Source organism: Bos indicus, chromosome 19, assembly GCF_029378745.1.
Source record: "Bos indicus isolate NIAB-ARS_2022 breed Sahiwal x Tharparkar chromosome 19, NIAB-ARS_B.indTharparkar_mat_pri_1.0, whole genome shotgun sequence".
Lineage (NCBI taxonomy): Eukaryota > Metazoa > Chordata > Mammalia > Artiodactyla > Bovidae > Bos > Bos indicus.
In genome coordinates this window covers 19,310,069-19,325,450 of record NC_091778.1, presented here as the reverse complement: position 1 = coordinate 19,325,450, position 15,382 = coordinate 19,310,069, and the positions used below count along the sequence as shown (strand labels likewise).

General features: G+C 43.2%; 1 protein-coding gene across 1 annotated transcript; it reads right to left on the bottom strand.

Moving 5' to 3' along the window:
- Positions 1 to 6: 6 nt before the first annotated feature.
- Positions 7 to 7,563, bottom strand: TEFM (transcription elongation factor, mitochondrial). The gene is made up of 4 exons (XM_019982204.2): positions 7,411 to 7,563; positions 6,077 to 6,540; positions 4,817 to 4,966; positions 7 to 852 (listed from the first exon to the last, which is right to left on the bottom strand). Exons 1-4 carry the CDS (start codon positions 7,439 to 7,441, stop codon positions 415 to 417), a joined length of 1,083 nt encoding a protein of 360 aa, XP_019837763.2. The 5' UTR covers positions 7,442 to 7,563; the 3' UTR covers positions 7 to 414.
- Between the last annotated feature and the right edge of the window lie 7,819 nt (positions 7,564 to 15,382).

Here is a 15,382-nt window from a genome sequence, read left to right as displayed (position 1 = left end):
CACAAGTTGTGTTACTGATTATATTTAGCTTTATTCCCATGATAAGCACCATCCAGAAAATTCATTAGTCCTTACTTTAACAATATGATAATGATGCAAATCTTTTTGTATAGATGGCACTTGCCTTTCAAGGAAGATAACTGTTTCCCGTTTTGGATGTTTAAGGAACATCATATTTTTTAACACTTAAACTTGAAAGGCACAGGATCTCATATTTATTGATTTAGCCTCGGTTTATTATTGTATAAACCATTCAAGAGCCAAAAGTCTGACTTTAAACATCTAAATACATTCAAACTTGTGCTTTCTTCTCCGTTAACATGGATGTTCAAAACAGTTGCTTTTACAACTTAGGAGCTAATAAATATAAATTCATAGAATATTAACAGCATGTAACATATTAACCTCAGAATTTTAAGATTCAGTATTAAAAACAGCCAGTTCATAGAAGGCAATAGCTTGTAATAATGAATCATATAACTCCTCCACTCTGTTGTGTTCAGTAGATGAAAACATCTGTCTGTAGCGGACTATCTTCTCTGGTGGGAAGAATACCCGAGGCTCATCTTTCAGTACAGACTCTGAGAGGAGCTGCTTCACCACCTCTTTTCCACTAGTCCGTGTGTCCCCAATCATCAGCTCAAAATGCTTCCCCACTGCATTTCGATTCATGCTCAGCACCTGATGATGACCATCCTGGGCAAACGTTGTATTCAGTAAGGCGTACAGCATGGCTTCTGTCATATGAAAATGTAACAGCACAGGAAACAGAGACGGGTTCTGAAATGAAGGTCCTGCTTTTTCCAGAACATAGAAGTCAGCTTTAGGCATCTTTGAAATGATTGAAGAAATCTTTGGGAGGAGAAAAAGGTAAAATAAGTGAACAGAGCAACTAGGTCCGTGCATCCTAGAGCCCACGCTCTGCAACGAGAAGCCACCGCAATGAGAAGCCTGAGCACGCCAACTAGAGAGCAGCCTCTGCTCGCGCGAGCTAGAGAAAGCCCATATGCAGCAGTGAAGACCCAGTGCAGCCAAAAATTAAGAAAGAATTCACTGAGTTTTACTGTTTAGGCCTCCATCTCTGTCCCACTTCTGTTTGTTAAATATATAACTTCCATTATATTGCCACTGACAATTTTGAAGTAACTGAAAAAGACTTATGGAGGAGTAAGGATAGCCAAGTTCTTCTGGTCATGGTTCTAGCAGGAACAAGCTGAGCTGAAACAAGCCAGTTAATCCTCCTAATTACTAGTTTCTTCCTCTCTGCAATGGGCTTCATAATCCCTAAGATCTCGATTGCCTTTAAAACTGGACAAAATTGTCTTAAAAAAAATTCTAGGGTAGCATACAGGGTTGGAATGACTGGCCTAGGCTCAATCACCTTTGCCACTGACTAAACAAGAGATGACAAGAGTGAATGTCGACATTCTAGGAATCAGTGAACTAAAATGGACTGGAACGGGTGAATTTAACTCAGATGACGATTGTATCTACTCCTATGGACAGGAATCCCTCAGAAGAAATGGAGTAGCCATCATGGTCAACAAAAGAGTCCGTAATGCAATACTTGGATGCAATCTCAAAAATGACAGGATGATCTCTGTTGGTTTCCAAGGGAAACCATTCAATATCACGGTAATCCAAGTCTATGCCCCAACCAGTAATGCTGAAGAAGCCGAAGTTGAACAGTTCTATGAAGACCTACAAGACCTTTTAGAACTAACACCCAAAAAAGATGTCCTTTTCATTATAGGGGACTGGAATGCAAAAGTAGGAAGTCAAGAAACACCTGGAGTAACAGGCAAATTTGGCCTTGGAATATGGAATGAAGCAGGGCAAAGACTAATAGAGTTTTGCCAAGAAAATGCACTGGTCCTAACAAACACCCTCTTCCAACAACACAAGAGAAGACTCTACACATGGACATCTCCAGATGGTCAACACCGAAATCAGACTGATTATGTTCTTTGCAGCCAAAGATGGAGAAGCTCTATACAGTCAACAAAAACAAGACCGGGAGCTGACTGTGGCTCAGATCATCAACTCCTTATTACCAAATTCAGACTTAAATTGAAGAAAGTAGGGAAAACCACTAGACCATTCAGGTATGACCTAAATCAAATCCCTTATGATTATATAGTGGAAGTGAGAAATAGATTTAAGGAACTAGATTTGATAGATAGAGTGCCAGATGAACCATGGACTGAGGTTCGTGACATTGTACAGGAGACAGGGATCAAGACCATCCCCATGGAAAAGAAATGTAAAAAAGCAAAATGGCTGTCTGGGGAGGCCTTACAAATAGCTGTGAAAAGAAGAGAAGAGAAAAGCAAAGGAGAAAAGGAAAGATATAAGTATTTGAATACAGAGTTCCAAAGAATAGCAAGAAGAGATAAGAAACCCTTCCTCAGCGATCAATGCAAAGAAAGAGGAAAACAACAGAATGGGAAAGACTAGGGATCTCTTCAAGAAAATTCGAGATACCAAGGGAACATTTCATGCAAAGATGAGCTTGATAAAAGGACAGAAATGGTATGGACCTAACAGAAGCAGAAGATATTAAGAAGAGGTGGCAAGAATACACAGAAGAACTGTACAAAAAAGATCTTCATGACCAAGATAATCACAATGATGTGATCACTGACCTAGAGCCAGACATCCTGGAATGTGAAGTCAAGTGGGCCTTAGAAAGCATCACTACGAACAAAGCTAGTGGAGGTGATGGAATTCCAGTGGAGCTATTTCAAATCCTGAAAGATGATGCTGTGAAAGTGCTGCAAGCAATATGCCAGCAAATTTGGAAAACAGGACTGGAAAAGGTCAGTTTTCATTCCAATCCCAAAGAAAGGCAATGCCAAAGAATGCTCAAACTACCACACAACTGCACTCATCTCACATGCTAGTAAAGTAATGCTCAAAATTCTCCAAGCCAGGCTTCAGCAATATGTGAACCGTGAACTTCCTGATGTTCAAGCTGGTTTTAGAAAAGGCAGAGGAACCAGAGATCAAACTGCCAACATCCGCTGGATCATGGAAAAAGCAAGAGAGTTGCAGAAAAACATCTATTTCTGCTTTATTGACTATGCCAAAGCCTTTGACTGTGTGGATCACAAGAAACTGTGGAAAATTCTTCAGGAGATAGGAATACCAGACCACCTGACCTGCCTCTTGAGAAACCTGTATGTAGGTCAGGAAGCAACAGTTAGAACTGGACATGGAACAACAGACTGGTTCCAAATAGGAAAAGGAGTTTGTCAAGGCTGTATATTGTCACCCTGCTTATTTAACTTATATGCAGAGTACATCATGAGAAATGCTGGGCTGGAAGAAGCACAAGCTGGAATCAAGATTGCCGGGAGAAATATCAATACCCTCAGATATGCAGATGACACCACCCTTATGGCAGAAAGTGAAGAATAAAGAGCCTCTTGGTGAAAGTGAAAGAGGAGAGTGAAAAAGTTGGCTTAAAACTCAACATTCAGAAAACGAAGGTCACGGCATCTGGTCCCATCACTTCATGGCAAATAGATGGGGAAACAGTGGAAACAGTGTCAGACTTTATTTTTTGGGGCTTCCAAATCACTGCAGATGGTGACTGCAGCCATGAAATTAAAAAACGCTTACTCCTTGGAAGGAAAGTTATGACCAACCTAGATAGCATATTCAAAAGCAGAGACATTACTTTGCCAACAAAGGTCCGTCCAGTCAAGGCCATGGTTTTTCCTGTGGTCATGTATGGATGTGGAGTTGGACTGTGAAGAAGGCTGAGTGCCAAAGAATTGATGCTTTTGAACTGTGGTGTTGGAGAAGACTCTTGAGAGTCCCTTGGACTGCAAGGAGATCCAACCAGTCCATTCTGAAGGAGATCAGCCCTGGGATTTCTTTGGAAGGAATGATGCTAAAGCTGAAACTCTAGTACTTTGGCTACCTCATGCGAAGAGCTGACTCATTGGAAAAGACTCTGATGCTGGGAGGGATTGGGGGCAGGAGGAGAAGGGGACGACAGCAGATGATATGGCTGGATGGCATCAGTGACTCGATGGACGTGAGTCTGAACTCTGGGAGTTGGTGATGGACAGGGAGGCCTGGCGTGCTGTGATTCGTGGGGTTGCAAAGAGTTGGACACAACTGAGCAACTGAACTGAACTGAATCACGTCAGATGACTGATTGAACCAGTTTTTACAGATATGATCAGGATGATCATTACTGCCCATCTCACCAGATTCTGAAGACTCAGATAAGACAATAAATAACTGTGTGAAGAACAAGCTTTATAAATATGGTACGGAAGTTTCTTAACATTGAGAACAGTATACTTTACCCCTGATTTTCTCAGGATCTACCTTTGATTCATAAGGTATTTCTTTAAATAAATTATTAGGTTTTTAAAAAGATTGTAAGTGGGGACTTCCCTGGGGGCCCAGTGGTTAAGAATCCGCCTGCCCGTGCAGGGGACACGGTTTGATCTCTGGTCCAGGTAGGTCCCAGAGGCTGTGGAGCAACGAAGCCTGTGGGCCACAACTATGGAAACGTGAGTACCTAGACCCTGTGCTCTGCAACAACAGAAGCCACTGCAACGAGAGGCCCACCCACCGCACCCAGAGAAAGACTGCACGCAGCAGTGAAGACCCAGCACAGCCAAAAAATAATAAATTTTTTAAAAATTAAACAAGCGATGGAAAACGCAATAGGAACAGGTGAGTAGTAAGTACCCAAAGAAAATCCATCCTTAATATTTTATTTCATCCCTTTTAGGACTAAAAGATTCATAAGGAGCTCCAGGCAGGTCAGGATTTGGAGATGCAAATGCCTTACCTCTTCTAAATAGACAGATGATAGGTATGATCCTTTCATCAATTGGCAATATTCGGTTTGCTGCCAATCCAGCACTGCCAATTTACGATCGAGGTGAGCCCAGGCAATTCTTCGAGTACCAGAAACAATGGATACAATACTATTAACTGCCTGAAACAAAAAAGCCTGGTTTAATTATAAGTGTGAACATTTTAAAAGACAAGATTTAAGATACAAACTCAGAAATCCAAATTAGTTTATGTGATAGAAATAATATTTAGTTTATGAACTAAGAATTATTAAAGAGTAGTTATTATTAAAAGGTAACCAGCAGTAGTCAGTTTATAGACAGAACTTTTACTTGTTCTCAGCACCTAGCTCAACGCAGGTGTTCAGATATTCACATGTTGCTGGGGAATGTGCTAGATACTGGGAAACGAGGGACATGACCCTACATTATAAGAAACACCACCATACAAGTTACACTGTAGAGAGGAGAAATGGTCAGGAAGACTTGCTGGAGGACTAGGAGACTGAGTAAAATGGTAAACAGGAAGTTATTTCACCCAGATGTCTGCAGATATAGGCTGACACCTCTCAGACAGTGTCCTAAAGAATGCAAGTGGCGAAAGGGCAGAGGGGTGGGCAGATTTCTGCAGAAAGTAACTTCCTTTATCCTGAGAGCTACTGGGAGTCACCAAAGCATACACATTCAGGTGTAACAGATGTACATTTCAGAAAGGACAGGGACAGCTGTGAGAAAAGTGGGTGGGAGATGGCTAGACTAGGGAGAAAGATCTGTATTAGGTACCTGTTACACTACAAAGTTTTAAGAATCTTAGTCACAGTGAGAAGCACAAACAGATTAAAAGCAATAGGAGTATAATTGATATGTGGAATAAAGGAGGAAACGAAAACAGCCAGGTAACTCAACATTCCTACATAAGTCCTGCACAGACCTACTTCTCTACATCAACTATCCTATCTTCCTAAAATGCCTTTCTCTTCCTACTAGCATAGCTCTCTCTCCAGGATCCAGGCTGAGTTCTAGTAAACATTCCCCAACACACAGTTCTCTCCACTAAATTGCCAATTTACTACCTGTACATTTCATGTCTTTGAGAATAACTATAAATAGATTGTCTATGTGTGTATCCCTGGGTCCACAGGAGTAAACTATAATTGCCAGAAGAACCCTGTCTTGGTGCCCAGAATAGTACTCTGCAAAGTAGGTTGTCAAATATTTAGGCAGTAAAAGAGATGTTAAGAAAAACAGTGTACCTTAACTCTCTCTCTTCCTATTTCTGGTTTGATGAGCTTTCTCAAGAGCCGACTTTCCTGTAACTTCTTTTTTTTCCCTCCAGTCTCTGGATTAAGAATGGAGTTACAAACTTGAATGGTGATTTTATACTGGAACAAGGGCACATTCATTAAACTCTCCAAATTCTGAAATGGTCCAAACTTTTTTCTGTGTTCTACAATATTGAAGGACTTTTTTCCACGAAGCAATTTGAAAGCTTCAAGTTCTTTATTAGATGCTGTATTCAACACATGCAAGATGGAAGCCTGCTGTTCTGAAGAAAAGAGCTTGTCAAGTGTCTTTCCAGACTCCTTTGCAGTCTCATCAGAAAAATCAATATGGGGAATGATTTTCTTTGGTGCAGTGGATTCTTTCCGACAGCAGGAATTATGTAGGGCCTGGAATAAGGATGACGCTAATGGAAGTGGAAAACATCTCCATCTCCCTAAAAGAAAATTTTAGCAAAATTTAAGTTAGACATAGTTCCTTTTAGTGTTGTGGCCTAACGAGGGCCTTTGCAAAGTGATACGGACTTTCCCATAATTTAAGAACTATCCATAAGAGATATAGGCTGATTTTTGTGGGTAACAAACTTAAATTTTACTACATACAAATCTTATGTCCAACAAGAAGCATGTATTTAAAACGATTATTTCCAACTTTTTAACGTTTTTAAAAATTTTAACCTTAGAGAAATCTTTTTGCAATTAACTGATATTTTAAACAATATTTATCTTCACTAGTTTCTTTCTCATCCAGTGGAATCAAATAAAACTAAATTTTAGAGAATTCCCTGACGCTGGAGTGGTTGGCGCTGTCACTGCCAGAGGCCAGGCGGGGAACTAAGATCCCGAAAGCCGCACAGAGCGGATAAAATAAAACTAAAATTTACCCGTTTACAAGAAATATTTTAGCTGAGTGATAAATTTAAGAGCAGTTTTTATTTTCTTTCGTACGCTTTTCACGATTTCTACCGTAAGTCTACAAAGAAGAAAACCCATACAAAGAGCAACTCTGTAAAACCAAGGGAAAGTTTTACATTGCGGCCACAGGACAATAACGCATCCAGAAGTAAGCAAGGAGCTGTCAGACACCGAACCCTCTGCCCTCTGCCCTCAGCCCAGTCCGAGGAGTCGCTCGTGGACCCTTAACCCAGGGAAAGGAATCCCAATAGTTCCGAGGCTCGGCGACCAGAACCGCCCCCTCTTCTCGGCAGGGTCTCCAAGAGGGAGACCTGGACACGGGACCTGAGAGGGTAAATACGCCAGGCGCTAAAAGCATACGGCAGATTCATCCAGTATTCCAGGCACCCTACCTCCAGCCAAGAGGAGACTAGGGATGGTCATCCTCCACGCTAAAGCACTAGGTTCCCACGGTTCAGTCTTCCCCCACGGAATTCCGGTTTCTGCGTGCTTCGCCCCAAAGCGCCCGGCCTGTCAAAGGTTCCGGCGGAAGCGGCGTTCCGGCCCGCCACTAGGGGCTTCCAGCTGGGCTGTGGGCAGTCGCTTCGTAGAGCCTCGATGCAGACTCCGCCGGCGTAGTAGTGCCAGGATCCGCAGCTCCGAGCTGCGCCGTAGGTTCGTTCCTCTGCATCCGGAAAACGGCCTTGCCCACTGTGGCCCCTGAAAGCAGCAGAGCCGAATCTCTGGGAAGAGAACGCCTGGGCCGGTTTTAGCTTGTAGTTGGCAAGATCCCTCCTTTGGGGAGCCTCCCTGGGTTTGGATCCAGGCATCTAGATTGGTGAACTCCTATCTGGGACCCTGTCTGGGGCGCAAGGAGGAGAGTCTGGCGGGGGAACGTAGGCAGGAACACACATAACCAATACCCCAGGTAGAATGGACTAACTGGGACAGGTGCGAGGTGGTGTTTCAGGAGCCCAGCAAGCTGAAGACAAGCTCCAGGAAGGGAGCCTTAGGAGGAAGTGGCTTTAGCGCTGGGCCTCAAAAGTATCCCCTGTGGAAGGGATGGATGCAGATCAGGCTGGCACCAAAAATGGTTGGTCCTGTTCCACCAGCTAACTGGAAACCACCTGGACTTTTGTAGAGTCAGACTTGAGGTGTGTTTCTGAAAAACTGACCATACGTTGAAGTATGAGGCTGGATTAGAGGTAACAAAGTGTATCTGGAAGCTAGTGTATCCTGAAGGCATAAGCAACCGTCAGGAATTGAACCGGGGCAGTTGTGTGATCGGGTAAGGCTGGATGGCTGTTCCTTGCTCTTTGTACACTCACTGCTAGAACAGTCCCCGCTTCACCTACACCACCCTCACATGACTGATCATCCCTCCTAGTCATAGAACCTAACGAGTAAATGCCAATGTACTTGCCCCCAGCCCCAGCTAGTGATTTTCCTAATCTATAGCTCAAAACATCTCTACTAGGATAGTTTATCAAAGGGGTGTTGAGGGGCATCCCCCTTCCCTGGTTTCTGGGCAACCTGGGGTCATTTCCCTCACATCCAGTGAAGACAGGCTGTCTTGTCCTGCCTGCCACCATGCAGTGCCTCTCCAGAACCCTTTTGCTTCAGACGTGTAAGATTCCTTATCCGCGAAACCATTGATATCTCTGTTGCCGATTCTGGGCTCTTTCACGAAAGATGGGCATGGTATGGCATGTGTCCTCAGTTGTGTCTGACTCTTTGCAACCTCATGGACTGTTTGCAATCCACCAGGCTCCTCTGTCGGGATTTTCCAGGAAAGAATACTGAAGTGGGTTGCCATGCCCTCCTCCAGGGGATCTTCCCCACCCAGGGATCAACCCCACGCCTCTTGCGTCTCCTGCACTGGCAGGCAGATTCTTTACCACTAGAGCCACCTAGGAAGCCCATTTCATGAAAGATGGAGAGACTTTAATTTTGTGATGAACAGGGAAATCAGGAGCATGGTGACTTTGGGAGGGAAAAGTGGTGGGTTTGTTTTTATGAGGCAGCAGTGTCTGTGTAGAAACTGTCCAAGAGGTGGTGGAGATGTAGCCAGTTGTAGGTACTCATGAGAATTCTAGTATTCTTGCCAATTTCTGGGGCACTTATGAATCCAACAGAAAATAAAGCCAACTTTTTTGTGCAAAATTCTCCAAATCAATGGGAAATAATTTCCTTTTTACTCTGAGGCTTATTCCACTTAAGTGAAAGTGAAAGTCACTCAATCCTGACTAACTCCTTGTGACCCCATGGGCTATACAGTCCATGGAATTATTCAGGCCAGAATACGCGAGTGGGTAGCTGTTCCCTTCTCCAGGGGATCTTCCCAACCCAGGGATTGAACCCAGGTCTCCTGCATCGCAGGTGGATTCTCTACCAGCTGAGCTACCAGGGAAGACCTAATTCCACTTAATGAAATGTTAATGAGTTGAAATGTATCTCTTAAAAAGATACATTAAAGTCTTACCCTCAGTACATTACATCAGTGACCTTATTTGGAAAGATAGTCATCGCAAACACAGTGAAGATTAAAATGAGGTCACACTACAGTACATGGCATCAGCTCATTCAATATGACTGCTGTCCTTATAAGAAGATGACCCTGTGAATGCCTGTGAAAATGGAGGTGGAGTTTAGGATGACACGTCAACAAGCCAAGGCCAAGGATCACCAGCAGGTCACACACACCACAAGCTAGGAGACAGGCATGGTACAGATTCACAAACAGAACGAATCCCCTCTGCTTGCACCTTGATTTCAGGCTTCTGGCCTCCAGAATTAAATGCTTCAAGCGCATTTCTGTTGCTTTAGGCCACCCAGTTTGTGGTGATTTGTTTAGTGGCCCTAGAAAACCGTAATATGGGGCCATAAGGAGCCCTGGTGATTGATGCTTTCTGAAATGATGTGGTTCCCTGGTAAGATGCAACAAATGACTTTTTACCTGTGCAGCTTTATAGGCAGTTTCTCATCCTCTCTGAACCTCAGCTTCCTCATTTGTGAATGGAGATCATGGTACCCACCTCATACCGCCCAGAAATCAGAGAGCCTGGCATAGAGTAAGTGTTCAGTAAATGTTACATCCTCTATTAAAGCACTACCTCTTCTTTGGAGCTAATTATTAAAGACCTTGAAGGGAAACACTGTCATTTCTCAGAGCATTCATTCAGAATTATGTTGACCAGAGTCTGGACGTAGTAAGAGGCAATCACTAGGCATGACTTACTGTAAATCAGAATCAGTGGGTTCAAAACGAAAGACGTCATCTTCCCCAGAAACCAGCTCCTCACTTCCCTGTTTTTGTTGCTCAGATGCAGATGACCCTGGCTCCTATTTCTAGCCCATTTTACCCAGTTTCTATATTTTCAAAACTTTTTTTGACCATGACCCAGGAGATATTGATGTACATGTGAAACAAAAGCTTTATTTAAAAATACTTGTACCAACAAGGACGTATTGTATAGCACAGGGAACTATACTCAATATTTTATAACAACCTATAATGGAAAAGAATCTGAAAATGAATTTTATATATAAGAACATTAAGAACATTATTATATATTATTACATATTTATGCACATAACATTTTATATATATATATATAGCTGAATCACTTTGCTGTACACCTGAAGCTAACACAATATTGCACATCAACTATACTTCAATAAAAAGAGACAGAAAGGGACTTCCCTTGTGGTCCAGCAGTTAAGACTCCGCACTTTCAATGCAGGAAGCACAGGTTCGATCCCTGATCAGGGAATGAAGATCCCATATACTGTGTGGCGTGGTCAAAAATAAAATAAAATATTGATTAAAAAAAGAGAAAAAATATTTGTGTTCTTATGTAGGATGAACTTTGACATTTTCTATTTCAATGTGTGTGTGTGTGTTTCAGCTTTTAAAAAACTCTGATGTGTGTTTATTTGTTAGTAACACTGGTCTGTTTTTAACCCACAGGACACTGGGTGGAGATGTCCAGGAAATGGTTAGATATGTAAAGGAGAGGACTGTGCTATGCCATAAAAAAAAATGACACTTTATCCCATGAGAATGTCTGGGCTGAGACAGGGAGAGGGGTGGGTTGAAGAAGGCATGGGGAGTCCAGGAGAGAAGCTGGGAGTGCCAGCACTGGGGCATGCAGAGTATTTGGATTCCCCAAAAGATGGAGAAGGATATTTGGAGAGATTCAAAGGGAGACAGGACAAAGTCAAATGAAAAAGGGGACAAAGGACCCAGAATTTTGAGGTGGGAAAAGATTTTTTCTTTAATCTAGGTTAATTGAAACCACTAAATTGATATTAATTTCACAACTCACTAATGTGTGGTATCTTGCAGTTTAAAACATGAAATTCTAGCAGCCTTACCTGCAAAATGTCTTTTTTAACCTCTCCATTGCCATGGCCACTCAAATCAGAACCTCCTTGTCTCCACTGGGCTCCTGCAACAACCCCTCCCCCTCCTGATTTCTCTGCTTTCTGTCAGCCTGACCCTGTCACTGTCCTTCACATACATCCTCCCTGTCCTGACCCCAGTGCTGGCCAAACCTCCAGCTCCTGCCCTGTGGAGGGGCCTCACCCTGCTCTTCCAGGTCTTTCTCTCTGCTCACCGCCAGGTACCCCCATGCTGCTTCTCCACATTCTTGATACATTCCTGGTTGTGGGTAGGTGGCAATGTTCCAGAAGGTGAACTCCTTATGGGAATCCCACTTCCTTTTACTAAGTGTTAAGAAGGGGATGACAGAGGTCAAGATGGTGGAATGGCATCACGGACTCAATGGATATGCATTTGAGCAAGCTACGGGAGATGGTGAAGGACAGGGAAGCCCGGCGTGTTGCAGTCCATGGGGTCCCAAAAAGTCAGACAAGACTGAGGGAAGGAACAACAACAAGGATTAAGATAAGGGTGGGTGTGCTAGACTTTCCTGGTGGTCCACTGCAGGCACCAGTGTGCTTCCACTGCAGGGGGCTTCCCTGGTCATGGAACTAAGATTCCATAAGCCCTGTGCTGCTAAAAAAAATAAATAAGAGTGGGTGTAGTTCTGTTGGGGGACTAACAGGAAAAGATTTTTATAGCCTGATAAAGAGTGGGAGTGATATATGGGAGCAGAAGTGGCCACCTCCTCTTCCTTCTTGTGACTGTGATGTCAGGCAGGTGATGTCAGAGAAGCAACCATCTCTCCATGGACAGGGAGCACTGACAAGGACCAGAGCAGGCCTTGATGACATTGTGCAGCTGCCGGACCAACCCTGAAACCGCCTACTTTTGGTTCAGTGAGGGAATAACTGACCTTGTTTAAGGCACTTTGCGATCAGTATTCTGATACTTGGAACCACCACTTCCTGATTAAGACATCCACTCGGGAGACAGACCATGGGTTTTTGTTTGTTTGCCTGCTTGCTTTTGTTTTTGTTTTTGATGTGGATGAACTGTAAAGTCTTTAGTGAATTTGGTACAATATTGCTTCTGTTTTATGTTTTGGTTCCTTGCCCCAGAGGCATGTGGAGTCCTAGCTCCCTGACCAGGGATCAAACCCGCACCCCCTGCACTGGAAAGCAAAGTCTTAACCACTGGACCACCAGGGAGGGCCCAGGTCTCCTTATTTGCTCCTTTTTCCAAGATGATCTGGAAGCTACCAACCAGGATATATCAAAAAGTCATTCCTTGGGACGTTCCTGGTGGGGCGGCGGTGCCAATGCAGGGGACGTGTTTGATCTCTGGTCCAGAAAAATCCCATGTGCCCTGGAGCAACTGAACTCATGTGCCACAATGCCTGAAGCCCGTGAGCCTAGAGCCTGTGCTTCTCAACGAGAGAAGCCTGCGCCCTGCAGCCCGCACAGGCCACAACTAGAGAAAGCCGCACAAAGCAATGAAGACCCAGCACAGCCAGAAATAAGTAAAGCGGTGTGTACATATCGATCCCAAACAAGACAAAACAGAAAGGCGTTCCTGTGGCTCAGTAGCTCTCCTGGAGACGGAGGAGCTCAGTGGTTATGCTTAAACTTTGAGATCATTCACTCCTGTGGTTTAACCTGGTTTTAACCGGGCAAACCAGCAGTGTGAACCAGGGCAAGTGACTTGACCTCTCTGTGCCTCCTCAGATCTTCCTAGAGTGCGTGAGGGATTCGAACCGTAATTATATCTGTTATAATAACCAGCACAGAATTTAAATTCTTTCAAAATGAAAAACAGCATTCACACTTTGAGACCCAGAATCAGAATACTTGAACTGTATTATATATGTATATGTCAGTTTATTTCTATAAGAATAGTCTTCTCTTCTGCAAAATAAAGCTCAAAATACCTCTACCTACAAGGAAGTTGTCAAAATGAAATTATATGAGTGATTGGTAGATTGGAAAATGTTATACAGCGAGTGAGGTTATTAATTGGACAATTGGTTATATAGGTTGAGATGAGACGTGGTTGTCTAAGAAATGATCTCAAGGGGAAATACCCAGATGCTTTATAAGATAATTATTTATGGAACTGATTTAGGTGAAACTAAAAGAAATGAAAGTCCTAGATTTTGAACTCAATTTAAAAACTCTAGTTCAATAGGGAAGTACCCCAGTGTTCAAATCAAAATGTCACCCGAATCCCTTCAACTGTAGCAATAACCTCTCACTCAGGGCTCCAGGTAATGATGTAAAATGTAAACACTTAACTATCTTGTGTTTATTCAGGCTCTTCAGATTTCATAACTGGATTCTTCAACTCTCCAGATCCCTGGATGGTTTTATTTTATTCATAATACAAACTCCCATAAGCCGACTACCTTTGTAACGTGGCTCTCGACTCTACTCAAGTCATTCAACCAATATTTTTTATTGTAGAAAGGTACTCATAAAATTCACCATTTTAACCATTTTGAAGTCTACAATTTAGTGGCATTCACAATGTTGTGCAGTCATCACCACGATGTAGTTCCAGAATATTTCTAACACTCTAAAAAAAACCCTTGTCCACACTATTTAGCAGTCCCTCTTTGTCCTCCCTTCCCCAAACCCCAGGCAACCACAAGTCTGCTTCCTGTCTGAATGGATGTGCCTGTCTTGCACATTTCACACAAATGGATCAACCAATATTTTTCAGGCTCAGCACTGCTAGGCACCACGGGTTCAAAGATGAATATGACAGTCTGCTCTTAAATGAGATCACTTCCAACTGGGATGAAAGAGAGTTTAAAAAATTAATGTACAATGGGATGTGATGATTATTGAAATAAAAGTATGAACATCGTGGGAAAACAGATGAGGGAGAAAAAGGATGCTGCAGGAAGTTAAGATTTGCATCTGGGGGTGGGGGCAGGAGTTTGCCAGACCAGTGAGGGCTGGGCAGGAGGATGGAGTAGAAAAGAGGGAGCCGGAGCAGGACAGGAAGAGTGTGAGCAGGGCAACCCCAAGCATGTCACCACCCCAGGGCCTTTGCACTTGCTGTCCCCTTTTGCTTGGACCCTCTTCTTTCAGATGGGTGCCTAGCTGGCTTAACCTCTTCCTTTTCAGATCTTTGCTACATTGTCACTTACTCAGAGAGGACCTCCTTGACCTCTCTATCAAAATAGAATCTTCCATATCCCTCTATCCCCTTACTCTGGTTGTTTTCCTTTATAGCATTTGCTTTCTCCCGAACTTGAAGGTAAGTTGCCCAAAGGCAGAGCCGTTTGCTTTCTTTATAACTGTACCCTCAGTACCTACACAACCGTACCTGCCACCTAGTATGCAGCCTGTAAATATGTCCTGAGTAAATGAGCAAACCCTTCGGCAGTGTGGCAGTTGGGAGTCCCTCTCAGCTCTGTACCGGCTGCTGGTGAAGACAAAGTGATATTGAACAGACAAATAAATAGGTGAAATTCATCAGATTCTTCTGTAGGACTGCTTGAATTTCAGCTGTTACACATGCCTGCCCATTATTTCTTTTCTTCAGAAAGGAAAACACTTCCAACAGGGATCTACTGCATAGTATAAGGAACCATACTCAATATTCTGTAATAACATATAAGGGATGAGAATCTGGAAAAGAATATATATATAAATATATATACACATACATATACATATGAATAAATGAATTCCTGTGCTGTATGTTGTTATTGGCCTTCTCCAATGGCTCAGTGAGTAAAGAATCTTCCTGCAATGCAAAAGACACAGGAGTTTTATCCCTGGGTCAAGAAAATCCCCTGGAGGAGGAAATGACAACCCACTCCAGTGCTCCTGTCTGTAAAACCCCATGGACAGAGGAGCCTGGCAGTCTACAATCCATGAGGTGGCAAAGAGTTGGACACAATTGAACAATTAAGCACGTGGTGGTGTTGGTTAGTCGCTCAGTCATGTCTGACCAGACTCCTCTGTCCCTGAGGTTTCCCAGGCAAGAAT